A 15,535-nucleotide genomic window follows, 5' to 3' on the forward strand; every position below is an offset into this window, starting at 1 on the left:
GACTTTGGCACAGAAAGGGGTAAATTATGCTGCCACAAAAGTCTTTGGGCACCTACCAAACAGCATCAAAAGCCTGACAGATAGCCAACTAACATTTAAAAATAAATTAAAAGAATTTCTAGATGACAACTCCTTCTACTCATTGGCTGAATTTTTAGATATAAAGTAAGTAAAAAAAAAAAAAAAAAAAAAAAACCTTAATCATTAGTGTCATGCAATATTTTGGGTAATGTAATTTCTTGTACAGACATCTTTTATTAACCTGACACGTTCCACATCATTACGAAGTGTCGTATTCATGATCTATGGAACAAGTATTAATCTAATCTAATCTAATCTAGTTGCTTAAAATCCTAGGTCTAGGGAATATCTGTTACTCTACATGTGTAAATAAATACGTAATGTTTACATGAACATCATTTCATTTTACCATTATGCATTTAGAAAGGAACCAGTAAATGACGTCTTTTCCAGCTGCAGTGAATTAATTGTATTAATAAGTTCTGACAGTAGCTAGAAACCGTAACAGGTACAAACTTCTCGTCACAGCTTATGGCTTCTCTCATTACAATACACCGTTCTTTCCGACAAACGTTGCTTGACAAGCTTTAGCAGCTCAAAAAACTTCCCTCTTCCATACTTTAATAATTTCGGAAATCGTCGTATCCTGACTCCCTCAGTAATAAAACATGGTCGAATTTCTGCCTTTGAAGAAGCCATTTTTCTGCCCACATTCTCTTACTTTTTTCTGGGTTTATCAGTTCTGTAACAGTGAAGGTAAATCCCTGGTTTTGCTTCATTGCTATATCAAGTGGCTTACCACCACCTCAGTGAGAATAAAGTAAACATCACGATATATCTATGCACTTTTCCACTAGCATAGGAATCTGTGAAGGCGGTTGACATGCACCAGGCGAACGGTCTACCGGACGGGAGGCCCTCGTCACACGACATTTCATTTCATCGAACCGTTACACATGGTTTCCAAACTGTTGCCTTTCTTGGCTAGGAAGCAATATAGAACTTCATAGCGATATAACATTGTAATAGACATCGTGAATGCAGTGATGATGCGAATGTGCTGCTACCCTGCGAAGAACAGGTGAGGTTCCTTCCGTCTCTGACTCCTACCTCTCACCAGGAAGCAGCCCGAGTGGTAGCTGGCGATGTTCCCAGCATCCTACGAGAAAAGTACTCAGCAAGTTGTGTTGTGCGCATTGGTATTGTGTACAGCGTGCATTGAGAAAACCAAAGTGTGTTGTCTGTTGCAGGACGAACGCGGCCGTGTGATGCGGCGCACTATAATGCGCTACGTGTGCTTGTGCCTGACGATGGTGTTCAGCATGATCAGCCCACGGGTCAAGAAGCGCTTCCCCACACTGCAGAACTTCGTGGAGGCGGGCCTGCTGAACGAGAACGAGAAGGCCATCATGAGCGATCTCAACGAGAAGTTCCCGCGCCACTCGAAGCACTGGCTGCCCATCGTGTGGGCGGCGAGCATCGTGACCCGTGCGCGCAAGGAGGGCCGCATCCGGGATGACTTCGCTGTCAAGACCATCATCGACGAGCTGAACAAGTTCCGTGGGCAGTGCGGCCTGCTGCTCAGCTACGACTCCATCAGCATCCCTCTCGTCTACACGCAGGTATGCAGCAGCTATAACTGCACTCACTATCCCTGACAGGCACATGCTTGGTAACACTTTCGTTCTTCTGTGTTCTATTCACATGTTAAACTAGGGAGAAATCTCTTCTTCAAAGAATTCTTCTTACCTGTCTTCTCGTTTATGAGAGTGATCTGAAAAACTCTCAGACTTATAGTACGAATGAATATTTCTGTTTACAAAAACCTTTTACTTCATAGCATAATCTCCTTTAACATCAGTTTACTTCCTCCGACGGTGTTCCACTCATATTATTCCAGCTCTGCTTTATTATTGGGGGAGGGCTCAAAATACTGAGCAGGCGGATTTTCAGACATTTCATAGCTCAGATTCCTCAGTTTTCTAATTGCCATCACACTTCTGTGCGGAGTTGCATTTTTTTCCGCACACCTGGACTCTTCTCTATTTTTTTCAGTCAAGATCCCTTAGAAGATTTCAATGGTACTCCTGTGCTATTTTGACCCCCCCTCTGCTCTCGCCTCCCCGCCCTCACCCTGCCTCTGCTCTCGCCTCCCTGCCCTCACCCTGCCTCTGCTCTCGCCTCCCTGCCCTCACCCTGCCTCTGCTCTCGCCTCCCTGCCCTCACCCTGCCTCTGCTCTCGCCTCCCTGCCCTCACCCTGCCTCTGCTCTCGCCTCCCCGCCCTCAGCCCACCCCCTCTGCTCTCGCCTCCCCGCCCTCAGCCCGCCCCCTCTGCTCTCGCCTCCCCGCCCTCAGCCCGCCCCCTCTGCTCTCGCCTCCCCGCCCTCAGCCCGCCCCCTCTGCTCTCGCCTCCCCACCCTCAGCCCGCCCCCTCTGCTCTCGCCTCCCCGCCCTCAGCCCACCCCCTCTGCTCTCGCCTCCCCGCCCTCAGCCCGCCCCCTCTGCTCTCGCCTCCCCGCCCTCAGCCCGCCCCCTCTGCTCTCGCCTCCCCGCCCACAGCCCGCCCCCTCTGCTCTCGCCTCCCCGCCCTCACCCCGCCGCCTCTGCTCTCGCCATCCCCGCCCTCACCCCGCCGCCTCTGCTCTCGCCATCCCCGCCCTCACCCCGCCGCCTCTGCTCTCGCCATCCCCGCCCTCACCCCGCCGCCTCTGCTCTCGCCATCCCCGCCCTCACCCCGCCGCCTCTGCTCTCGCCATCCCCGCCCTCACCCCGCCGCCTCTGCTCTCGCCATCCCCGCCCTCACCCCGCCGCCTCTGCTCTCGCCATCCCCGCCCTCACCCCGCCGCCTCTGCTCTCGCCATCCCCGCCCTCACCCCGCCGCCTCTGCTCTCGCCATCCCCGCCCTCACCCCGCCGCCTCTGCTCTTGCCATCCCCGCCCTCACCCCGCCGCCTCTGATCTCGCCATCCCCGCCCTCACCCCGCCGCCTCTGATCTCGCCATCCCCGCCCTCACCCCGCCGCCGCCTCTGCTCTCGCCATCCCCGCCCTCACCCCGCCGCCTCTGCTCTCGCCATCCCCGCCCTCACCCCGCCGCCTCTGCTCTCGCCATCCCCGCCCTCACCCCGCCGCCTCTGCTCTCGCCATCCCCGCCCTCACCCCGCCGCCGCCTCTGCTCTCGCCATCCCCGCCCTCACCCCGCCGCCGCCTCTGCTCTCGCCATCCCCGCCCTCACCCCGCCGCCGCCTCTGCTCTCGCCATCCCCGCCCTCACCCCGCCGCCGCCTCTGCTCTCGCCATCCCCGCCCTCACCCCGCCGCCGCCTCTGCTCTCGCCATCCCCGCCCTCACCCCGCCGCCGCCTCTGCTCTCGCCATCCCCGCCCTCACCCCGCCGCCGCCTCTGCTCTCGCCATCCCCGCCCTCACCCCGCCGCCGCCTCTGCTCTCGCCATCCCCGCCCTCACCCCGCCGCCGCCTCTGCTCTCGCCATCCCCGCCCTCACCCCGCCGCCGCCTCTGCTCTCGCCATCCCCGCCCTCACCCCGCCGCCGCCTCTGCTCTCGCCATCCCCGCCCTCACCCCGCCGCCGCCTCTGCTCTCGCCATCCCCGCCCTCACCCCGCCGCCGCCTCTGCTCTCGCCATCCCCGCCCTCACCCCGCCGCCGCCTCTGCTCTCGCCATCCCCGCCCTCACCCCGCCGCCGCCTCTGCTCTCGCCATCCCCGCCCTCACCCCGCCGCCGCCTCTGCTCTCGCCATCCCCGCCCTCACCCCGCCGCCGCCTCTGCTCTCGCCATCCCCGCCCTCACCCCGCCGCCGCCTCTGCTCTCGCCATCCCCGCCCTCACCCCGCCGCCGCCTCTGCTCTCGCCACCCCGCCGCCTCTGCTCTCGCCACCCCCGCCGCCTCTGCTCTCGCCACCCCGCCGCCTCTGCTCTCGCCACCCCCGCCGCCTCTGCTCTCGCCACCCCCGCCGCCTCTGCTCTCGCCACCCCGCCGCCTCTGCTCTCGCCACCCCGCCGCCTCTGCTCTCGCCACCCCGCCGCCTCTGCTCTCGCCACCCCGCCGCCTCTGCTCTCGCCACCCCGCCGCCTCTGCTCTCGCCACCCCGCCGCCTCTGCTCTCGCCACCCCGCCGCCTCTGCTCTCGCCATCCCCGCCGCCTCTGCTCTCGCCATCCCCGCCGCCTCTGCTCTCGCCTCCCCGCCCCACCCCTCCCCGCCTCTGCTCTCGCCCCTCCAAGCCAACCCACCCCTCCCCGCCTCTGCTCTCGCCCCTCCAAGCCAACCCACCCCTCCCCGCCTCTGCTCTCGCCCCTCCAAGCCAACCCACCCCTCCCCGCCTCTGCTCTCGCCCCTCCAAGCCAACCCACCCCTCCCCGCCTCTGCTCTCGCCCCTCCAAGCCAACCCACCCCTCCCCGCCTCTGCTCTCGCCCCTCCAAGCCAACCCACCCCTCCCCGCCTCTGCTCTCGCCCCTCCACCCCACTGTTGTAAATAGGGATGGGAAAATCTGTTTTTTTTTTCAGATATTGGATCAGAATTGGTTATTTTCTGGAATGAAATAGCTCTTTTTCATGACTCACCATTCACCCACAAAAATAAGTCAATGGAAGGTACACTGCCGTTTCAATTCAGGACACTTAACCTGTATTTTTATCTGATTTGGACCTATTTTGAGAGAGTGTATAAAGAGGGGTAATAATTTAGTGTTATGTCCCTAGTAATTTTCAGATAAAAAAATTTTACATTTCGTCTGCAGTGAAAGTTATAAATTCTACAACAGAATCTCAAATATTTTTTTAGTAAGTAGAAAAGTTTTAAGAATGAAGATGTTTTTTTTATATTTTGATACTGTTATCGGAAAAAAGTACGAAATTTATGACAACTGTAACTTAAGTGTATTTGCAGTAGTCATCTACAGTCAGTATTATTATTATGTATGTTCCCACAAAGGAAAAATTAATCCGTTTTGTCATTTATAAATAAAATTTGACCCATTTTAGTCAACTGAGTCTCTTTCTCTTCTTAGTGAACATTTATCCTGCTTTTGAAAATACTTCACAGGCTGCTGGTGTTGCTGTGATACATAATATTTGTGGAACCAACTGATACACAGTTAGCTACAGCAATTTTCTTGTTTGTTGAAGATAACTCTAATTCACTCAAATAACCGTTTTAGCAAATTAGCAACCAATGGCTATTTCTTGAGGATATTCTTTATTTTTGTCTTTGAAAGATTTTAGTTGCCATTCCTTTAATCTTGGCAAGATTTTCATCCTTGAAAGTGAGACTGTTTTCTCTGAGGATACTTCTTTGGTTACCTCATCGAAAACTTGCAAAATGTTTAAAGCGTGTTCATTATCTCCCTGTCTGTACCTTTTAAGTTTAAGGTGATTCATTTTCCACCTAAAATGGGGAGGCAAGAAATTATGGGATCTCCATTGAAAGTAAATGTTTGCAACATTTCATAAGTAGTTCCAGCTGGTTGGGACATCTTGTTTTAGTTTCTGTCAGTCTTCTTTCAAATTTTTTTTGCATTTCACCAAGTTTACTAAAAGCCAAGGGTCTCTCCATAAGAAACGTAACAGCTCATTTGACCTTGTCAGCGGTTTTCTGTATGGACTTCTGAATTGCTTGTCACCCAGTGAGGTTTAAACAATGTGCAAAGCATGAGATATGTGGAATTTTCTGAAGGATGGCAGTTAATTTCATATTTGACGAATTTTCTGTTATTATGAAAGTGATTTTAAAATTTATCTTGTATTTGGGATAACAGACTTTACCCAGTTTGATTTGTTTTCTGCAGTGTGTCTGTCTTCTAATCGTGAAAATTCTAAAAGGTATTACTTTAGTTCACTCTCCTCAGCTGTGAAATGTGTAGTGAGAGCGTAATAACTCATGATGCAAACTGGGCATAATAGAGTTTGACAACATTTTCGACCTGGTTGATTATAATTGGGCTAGGCATGTACCAAATTCTGCCCCTTCAACCATAAAGAAAGAATGGTATTCTCTGCAAATAATTTTTGAAAGCTGTACATCTAATGCCCTTCATTTAATGTGAGCGGATGTATAATATTAAAAAAAAAAAAAAACCAGCTTATTGGTTGTTGTAAATGAAAAGTAGTTGAAGGTATGGGAACTACAAAAGGAAATAAATCTGGACTGGGTACAGCTTGAGGCTCAATTTGCCTTTCTGGGAGGATAACTTCACCTGAAGTGGAAGCAGATGTCAGTGAGGACAGTTCATGAGAAATAATTTCTCGAATTCCGGCATAGATTGATGGCTTCCACTGTGGTAAAATGGTACTGAACATGGCTCGTAATTTTCTAGGTGAATGCAATGTGGACGACATATTGTTGGGGAGCACTGAAAGGTGCACTGATAAAATTAAAGTATTTACTATTATTATAGCCATTGTAAGTGCTTAAAGCGAGAACAAATATACATGCAGCACATTCTGTGATCTGAAGTTATAGAGCAGGATGTAGAATGTTGCGATCTGTGAAGCTCATTAAGAAACTTGCGAAGACGAACCTGTTAATATGTGATGATTTCACTGCTGGAAGATAAAAATTTTGAATAATGTGATACCCGAATTGGGGCTACATAGCGTGTAAACAAGATATGGCTGAATAAAGGTGTGGATGAAGACTGGAAAATAGCAGTGTGGGCGAACTCTAAAGTCTGTGCTTAAGGAGCTGCAGACTTGTTTATTCATGCAGCCACATGTTATACCAGTTTACCTGTTATTACTGTAGAATGCATTTGGCCATCTCTTTCTACTCATTTTGATGAACTTATATTGCTATTTGAGGAACAAAATAACTGATGATGGTCAAAGTAGAGAGGATATAAAATGTAGACTGGCAATGGCAAGGAAAGCGTTTTTGAAGAGAGATTTGTTAACACCGAATATAGATTTAAGTGTCAGGAAGTCATTTCTGAAAGTATCTATATGGAGTGGAGCCATGTATGGGAGTGAAACATGGACGATAAATAGTTTGGACAAGAAGAGAATATAAGGTTTCGAAATGTGGTGCTATAGAAGAATGCTGAAGATTAGATGGGTAGATCACATAACTAATGAGGAAGTATTGAACAGGATTGGGGAGAAGAGAAGTTTGTGGCACAACTTGACTAGAAGAAGGGATCGATTGGTAGGACATGTTCTGAGGCATCAAGGGATCACCAATTTAGTATTGGAGGGCAGCGTGGAGGGTAAAAATCGTAGAGGGAGACCAAGAGATGAATACACTAAGCAGATTTAGAAGGATGTAGGCTGCAGTAGGTACCGGGAGGTGAAGAAGGTTGCACAGGATAGAGTAGCATGGAGAGATGCATCAAACCAGTCTCAGGACTGAAGACAACAACAACAACAACAACAACAACAACAACATCATCATATTTCAGATTATAGACATCCATGTCTTTCTTCTAACAAAAGTGGTAACCTGTCTCAAGCCAAGCCTGCTCTCCAGTTCTCTAAATAGAGACTCCTCTGTCCGAAGACACCACAGCAGTAACAGATGGAGTAGTGGCATACCAACGCCTTGTTTTATTACTAACTGTGCTGCTCTCATCTGTAAATATCAAATCTCATAAGAAAATTTTCGTAATATGCTTCCTCTACAGACCTCCAAAAGTAGGCGGGATGGCCTGCTTCAAAATTCGATTCAACTTGGGTGCATACAAATAATGCTAGGAACACTAACATAAATATTTTGCCCCTTCAGTGTGAAATTAAAGTGTGTAGTTTCTTCTTCAAATGTAACAGTATTTCAGCTTGCACCTACCCATAACGCAGCCTATAATCCGGCCCCCGTATATATATTTGCCACAAAATCGACGAGCAAAGAAATTGATACCTGGAATACAAGCTCACATTATCATTTCCATGAATTACTATCTCAAGTATTCAAGGAATAAACTGTGCCAAAATATAGAGACTGAGGTATATCATTGTAACTGAACTGGCAGCGGAGGCACAAGAGAACTTCCACACCATTCCTACACAAGAGAGCAACTCCATGGATTGGTGTCTATTTTGGTGTCTGAAACAGGTTAGTGACCCATGTTTACAGATGAAGCAACCTGTTTCAGTAAATGTCGTATGCCGAACCCGAATAGTTGGTTCCCTTCCATACATGTGACAGTTTTGTTGCACTTGTGTATAGGGCTTCATCTCTCTGAACTAGGCTACACACTTGGATTTTTCTTGTGCAGACCATGTTTATTGTGAAATCTGCAGCATGTTGGAAAAAAATTATCCCATCTCATATTCAAAACTAGTTGCTATTATCTAATATAGTTTTAAGTTTATGAAAACCTGCAGTTGTAAAGATAATTTATGGATGACCTGTATAATTATTCCAGGTGGTCACCTTGGCAGTTTATTCCTACTTCATAACTTGTGTAATGGGACGACAGTGGCTTGATATACCTGATCAGTCACATCCATTGCACAAACATATGAATAATGTTGATCTGTACTTCCCAGTTTTCACTACATTGCAAGTAAGTGATAAGTCCACTATTTATTAAAATATTTAATTATGGTTATTATTGACAGGAATTTTTTTTGTAAAATCTTTCTGATGTTCCTTAATTTTTATGCAGTTTTTTTTCTACATGGGATGGCTGAAAGTGGCTGAGAGTTTGATAAACCCTTTTGGTGAAGATGATGATGATTTTGAAGTCAACTGGTTAGTGGACAGAAACCTGCAGGTTTGTTAATAAACATATATTATTGTTAAAATTATTAAAAAACAAAGATTCCAAGACTTACCAAGCGGGAAAGCGCCGGCAGACAGGCACATGAACAAAACACACAAACACACACACACACATGTCTGCTTGTGTCTGTGTATGTGCGGATGGATATGTGTGTGTGTGTGTGTGTGTGTGTGCGCGAATGTACACCTGTCCTTTTTTTCCCCTAAGGGAAGTCTTTCCGCTCCCGGGATTGGAATGACTCCTTACCCTCTCCCTTAAAACCCACATCCTTTCGTCTTTCCCTCTCCTTCCTGAAGAAGCAACCATCGGTTGCGAAAGCTAGTAATTCTGTGTGTGTGTTTGTGTGTTTTGTTCATGTGCCTGTCTGCCGGCGCTTTCCCGCTTGGTAAGTCTTGGAATCTTTGTTTTTAATATATTTTTCCCATGTGGAAGTTTCCTTCTATTTTATTTACATCATTGTTAAAATTATTATATTAAAATTAAAAATATACTTACCAGTTTCAGTTAGACTGTTTTTAATAGTCTTCCTCAGCAACATAAAAGGCTAAACACGATGGTTCAAGATTTGAGAAACCATGTTGTTTCTTTAGAAAGTAATAAAAAGAATTGGGGTAGTTGTAAGTAGGAGAGTAGTAAAAATCGGAACTGACTCGAAAGGGTGAAGTGAAAAAATACTGATGGCACAATAAACGGAAAATGATGACCAAACCTTTTCAATAATCTGTGATAATATTCTGTTCTGCATAGCTCTGCAAGTCTGTCTCTCTGTCTGGTCGGGTCGGGTCGGGTCTGCAGCTCGTAGTCTAGTGGCTAGCCTTGGTGCCTCAGGATCACTGTGTCTCGGGTTTGATTTCCAGCTGGGTTGGGGATTTTCTCTGCCCGGCGACTGGGTGTTTGTGTTGTCCTCATCATGATGATGATGATGATGATGATGATGATGATGATGATATGATTATTATTATTATTATTATATGATTATTATGATTATATGATTATTATTATTATTATGATTTTTATTATTATTATTATTATGATTTTTATTATTATTATTATGATTTTTATTATTATTATTATGATTATTATTATTATTATTATTATGATTTTTATTATTATTATTTCTTTCTTATCTCAGACGTTATGTCTGGTCTAAAGTAGAAAGTGACGCGGACCTTGATCAAGCATGACTTCCTTTTAACTGTACAGTATATGTTATATTGCATTTAGGAACTTTCGGGTAATTGAACATGTATCAATAATTACGGAATTCTGTAGTTGTATATATAAGTTTGGATGTAGCTGTATTGCATTGATGTACTGGTGGATATTGTGTGGTATGACTACTGTAGTTAATAGTATAATTGGTATAATGTCAACTTTATCCTGATGCCACATATCCTTGACTTCCTCAGCCAGTTGGATGTATTTTTCAATTTTTTCTCCCGTTTTCTTTTGTATATATGTTGTATTGGGTATGGATATTTCGATTAGTTGTGTTAATTTCTTCTTTTTATTGGTGAGTATGATGTCAGGTTTGCTATGTGGTGTTGTTTTATCTGTTATAATGGTTCTGTTCCAGTATAATTTGTATTCATCATTCTCCAGTACATTTTGTGGTGCATACTTGTATGTGGGAACGTGTTGTTTTATAAGTTTATGTTGTAAGGCAAGCTGTTGATGTATTATTTTTGCTACATTGTCATGTCTTCTGGGGTATTCTGTATTTGCTAGTATTTTACATCCACTTGTGATGTGATCTACTGTTTCTATTTGTTGTTTGCAAAGTCTGCATTTATCTGTTGTGGTATTGGGATCTTTAATAATATGCTTGCTGTAATATCTGGTGTTTGTTAGATCCTGTATTGCAATCATGAATCCTTCCGTCTCACTGTATATATTGCCTTTTCTTAGCCATGTGTTGGATGCGTCTTGATCGATTTGTGGCTGTGTTAGATGATACGGGTGCTTGCCATGTAGTGTTTTCTTTTTCCATCTGTTGATGTTATGTGATCTAAAGGGTTGTAGAAGTGATTATGAAATTGCAGTGGTGTAGCCGATGTATTTATATGAGTGATTGCTTTGTGTATTTTGCTAGTTTCTGCTCGTTCTAGAAAGAATTTTCTTAAATTGTCTACCTGTTCATAATGTAGGTTTTTTATGTCGATAAAGCCCCTTCCTCCTTCCTTTCTGCTTAATGTGAATCTTTCTGTTGCCGAATGTATATGATGTATTCTATATTTGTGGCATTGTGATCGTGTAAGTGTATTGAGTGCTTCTAGGTCTGTGTTACTCCATTTCACTACTCCAAATGAGTAGGTCAATATTGGTATAGCATAAGTATTTATAGCTTTTGTCTTCTTTCTTGCTGTCAATTCTGTTTTCAGTATTTTTGTTAGTCTTTGTCTATATTTTTCTTTTAGTTCTTCTTTAATATTTGTATTATCTATTCCTATTTTTTGTCTGTATCCTAGATATTTATAGGCATCTGTTTTTTCCATCGCTTTTATCCAGTCACTGTGGTTATCCAATATGTAATCTTCTTGTTTAGTGCGTTTTCCCTTGATTATGCCATTTTTGTTACATTTGTCTGTTCCAAAAGCCGTATTTATATCACTGCTGAATACTTATGTTATCTTTAGTAATTGGTTGAGTTGTTGATTTGTTGCTGCCAGTAGTTTTGGATCATTCATGTATAGCAAATGTGTGATTTTGTGTTGGTGTTTTCCAGTAATATTGTATCCATAATTTGTCTTATTTAGCATGTTGGATAGTGGGTTTAGAGCAAGGCAGAACCAGAAAGGACTTAATGAGTCTCCTTGGTATATTCCACGCTTAATCTGTATAGGCTGTGATGTGATGTTATTTGATTTTGTTTGGATATTTAGTGTCGTTTTCCAATGTTTCATTACCATGTTTAGGAAATGTATCAGTTTAGGATCTACTTTGTATATTTCCAATATTTGTAGTAACCATGAGTGGGGTACACTATCAAAAGCTTTTTGGTAATCAATGTATGCATAGTGTAGCGACCTTTGTTTACTTTTAGCTTGATACGTCACCTTTGCATCTATTATCAGTTGCTCTTTACATCCTCGTGCTCCTTTGCAACAGCCATTATGTTCTTCATTTACAATTTTGTTCTCTGTTTATGTGTCATTAATTTCTGTGTAATGACTGAAGTTAATATATTGTATATTGTTGGTAGGCATGTTATGGGGCGATATTTTGCTGGGTTTGCCGTGTCGGCTTGGTCTTTAGGCTTCAGATAAGTTATTCCATGTGTTAGTGTATCAGGGAATGTGTATGGGTCTGCAATGTAGTTGTTAAATAATTTAGTTAGATGTGCATGTGTTGAGGTGAACTTCTTTAGCCAGAAATCTGCTATTTTATGTTTTCCAGGGGCTTTCCAATTGTGAGTAGAATTAATGGCTTGGGTGACTTCATGTTGCAAAATTATCACTTCAGGCATTTGTGGTATCATCTTATGTGTGTCTGTTTCTGCTTCTATCCACCGTGCATGCCTGTCATGTTGTACTGAGTTTGACCATATGTTGCTCCAGAAGTGTTCCATGTTTAATGTGTGTGTTATCTATTGTCTGGTAAAATTTCTTTTGGTTTGGGTTGAATGTTTGGTTTTGTTTCCTTCTATTTTCACTTTTTTGTATTATTATTATTATTATTATTATTATTATTATTATTATTATTATTATGGTCTTTCCTGTCTCAAACGTTATGTCTGGTTAAAAATTGATCAAGTGCGACTTCCTTTTAACTGTACAGAATATGTTACATTGCATTTAGGAACTTTCGGGTAATTGAACATGTATCAATAATTACAGATTTCTGTAGTTATATATATATGTTTGGATGTAGCTATATTGCGTTGATGTACTGGTGGATATTGTGTGGTATGACTCCTGCAGTTGATAGTATAATTGGTGTAATGTCAACTTTATCCTGGTGCCAAATGTCCTTTACTTCCTCAGCCAGTTGGAGGTATTTTTCAATTTTTTCTCCTGTTTTCTTCTGTATATTTGTTATATTTTGGGTATGGATATTTTGATTAGTTGTGTTAATTTCTTCTTTTTATTGGTGAGTATTATTATTATTATTATTATTATTATTATTATTATTATTATTATTATTATTCATGACAGTGGCTAGGTTGGACTGTGGAAAAAAATTGGACAGTGTAAAAAAAAATTGGAACTTTGTATGGGTGCTGATGACCATGCAGTTGAGCGTCCTGCAAACCAGTCATCATCATCGTCATCATCTGCCTGGTTGGGTTAACATACCTGTGCTTCCGTAGCCATTGTGCTTTGTGCACTTGATTTTAAGTACACTCCTGTATTGAGATAAGCCAAGTGACTCGAGATTCTTGATTTGTGATTTTTCAATTGCTTCTATACAGCTTGTGCTGCAAGGGTAAATTCTCAGAAACATCTCCCTGATTAATGTTATAATAATGCAAAGTCTCGGTAGACTGTAAAAATATTTTTTTTTTTTTATTAAAGGTAACTTACCAAACAATGGAGGCCAATTGTTCAGTCCCATATAATCGATAAGAAGACTGCCTTACGCACATCAGAAAATGCTGCCATAGCCTTTCAGACAAATGATATCAGCATCTCTTTTCATTGGGTCAGGGCCACATCCTTTCTATACTGCTTTGATTACAGTTGTCTTCTGACTTGTTACCCTTTTCAACAGATTCACACACAAAATCACTTGGATTGTTTTTAAAAGAGTCTGAAAGTTTAAATTTTTACTTGTGTTTAATTTAGTTAAGCTTTTACCAATTTTGGCACCTGTCTTGCACTCTGTTCTTGTTAATTATTCATTACTCTTAGCTGATACATCTACAATGTCAGTTATTTTATACACTTAAAATCTTTAATCATCAAATGTCATATTGTGCAATTTCCTGTTGTTTTCCCTGCAATTGCAGTTGGCACTCTGTTTCAATTTGTGAAAGTTTTTGAAAGAAACACATACAACACACCTACAGTACTTTAAAAGGCTGTATAAACAAAACTGTCCCATAAGTTGTGTTGTTACATGACTTACGTTACTGTATAATATGTACCCATGTAACAATTTTTTTTTTATCAGTGTCAGTATTACCTCTGTGCCACATGACACAGTTTTCACCTTACCCTCATATAGTCACTATGTAAAGTAGCTAGAGCTTCTGCACAATGTGGAAGGATTGTAATCTAATCATTCTGGTTTAAGGTTCCCTTTCTCTACCTGATACAGTGGGAGAAATACCTAGGATTTCTTTTTCTTCTTTCATTTTTAATCAAAGTTGTTGTTGGATTCTGCACCCAACTCAACCCTGATTGAATACTACACAATTTAATTGACTTTTAAATGTGAAAGCTCTTACTTGTGTTTGTGAAGTAAATAATTTGTTTTTAAGACAACTCAGCTCCTGAAAAGAATTTAAATCTTCCCTCCACCTCTCCCCCCTCCCCTCCCCTCCCCTTTTGTACTGACCAGAACAATTCAGCATCAATAGCTCTCTGGTTATTATACCTGCAATTATGTCCTACATTCTGTATGCACTTGAAATACCCATACGAACCTTCTCAAAAGTTACTTTTCTCTTCCCATCATTAGCACTGGATTTTTCTTAAATTTACTCTCTGTTTCTGCACATAGTCAAAGCAAGGAAGGCATAAGAAGCAGAACAGAAAATTTGCTAACTTGCAAGTGCGCTTGTGCCCCCCCCCCCCCCTCCACACACACACACAGGTGAACTGTAGTTATATGGAGGGGGTGAGGAGGAGAGGAAGGGAGGGAGCTGGGTGGAAGATTCGGGAAGGGTGGCATAGTGCTGGGAGGGAACCAGTAGGCACAACAGCTTAAGAAAGCGGGAGGGAGGGAGACCAGGTATACGGGATAAGAGTGTCGATATATGTCTATTACTTATCAGTATATGTTGCATTCGAGATAATGTGATGAGACTAACTTAGTAGAGTCAGGACTAGCATTTCTTCTATTGACCCCTACAAGTTCGCTCTTGGTCATACACTCCTGGAAATTGAAATAAGAACACCGTGAATTCATTGTCCCAGGAAGGGGAAACTTTATTGACACATTCCTGGGGTCAGATACATCACATGATCACACTGACAGAACCACAGGCACATAGACACAGGCAACAGAGCATGCACAATGTCGGCACTAGTACAGTGTATATCCACCTTTCGCAGCAATGCAGGCTGCTATTCTCCCATGGAGACGATCGTAGAGATGCTGGATGTAGTCCTGTGGAACGGCTTGCCATGCCATTTCTACCTGGCGCCTCAGTTGGACCAGCGTTCGTGCTGGACGTGCAGACCGCGTGAGACGACGCTTCATCCAGTCCCAAACATGCTCAAAGGGGGACACATCCGGAGATCTTGCTGGCCAGGGTAGTTGACTTACACCTTCTAGAGCACGTTGGGTGGCACAGGATACATGCGGACTTGCATTGTCCTGTTGGAACAGCAAGTTCCCTTGCCGGTCTAGGAATGGTAGAACGATGGGTTCGATGACGGTTTGGATGTACCGTGCACTATTCAGTGTCCCCTCGACGATCACCAGAGGTGTACGGCCAGTGTAGGAGATCGCTCCCCACACCATGATGGCGGGTGTAGGCCCTGTGTGCCTCGGTCATATGCAGTCCTGATTGTGGTGCTCACCTGACGGCGCCAAACACGCATACGACCATCATTGGCACCAAGGCAGAAGCGACTATCATCGCTGAAGACGACACGTCTCCATTCGTCCCTCCATT

At 43.9% G+C, this 15,535-nt stretch overlaps 1 protein-coding gene across 5 annotated transcripts in view; it reads left to right on the forward strand.

Moving 5' to 3' along the window:
* LOC126354176 (bestrophin-2-like) overlaps positions 1–15,535 on the forward strand; it is a 441,938-nt gene that overhangs the window by 414,571 nt on the left and 11,832 nt on the right. For all 5 annotated transcript variants that reach the window (XM_050003615.1, XM_050003613.1, XM_050003614.1 and 2 more), the window contains 3 exons: positions 1,272–1,643; positions 8,392–8,532; positions 8,635–8,742. In XM_050003615.1, the coding sequence (XP_049859572.1) occupies positions 1,272–1,643; positions 8,392–8,532; positions 8,635–8,742 (621 nt within the window). The remainder of the gene's footprint in view (positions 1–1,271; positions 1,644–8,391; positions 8,533–8,634; positions 8,743–15,535) is intronic.

Source organism: Schistocerca gregaria, chromosome 3 (genome assembly GCF_023897955.1).
Source record: "Schistocerca gregaria isolate iqSchGreg1 chromosome 3, iqSchGreg1.2, whole genome shotgun sequence".
Classification (NCBI taxonomy): Eukaryota; Metazoa; Arthropoda; class Insecta; order Orthoptera; family Acrididae; genus Schistocerca; species Schistocerca gregaria.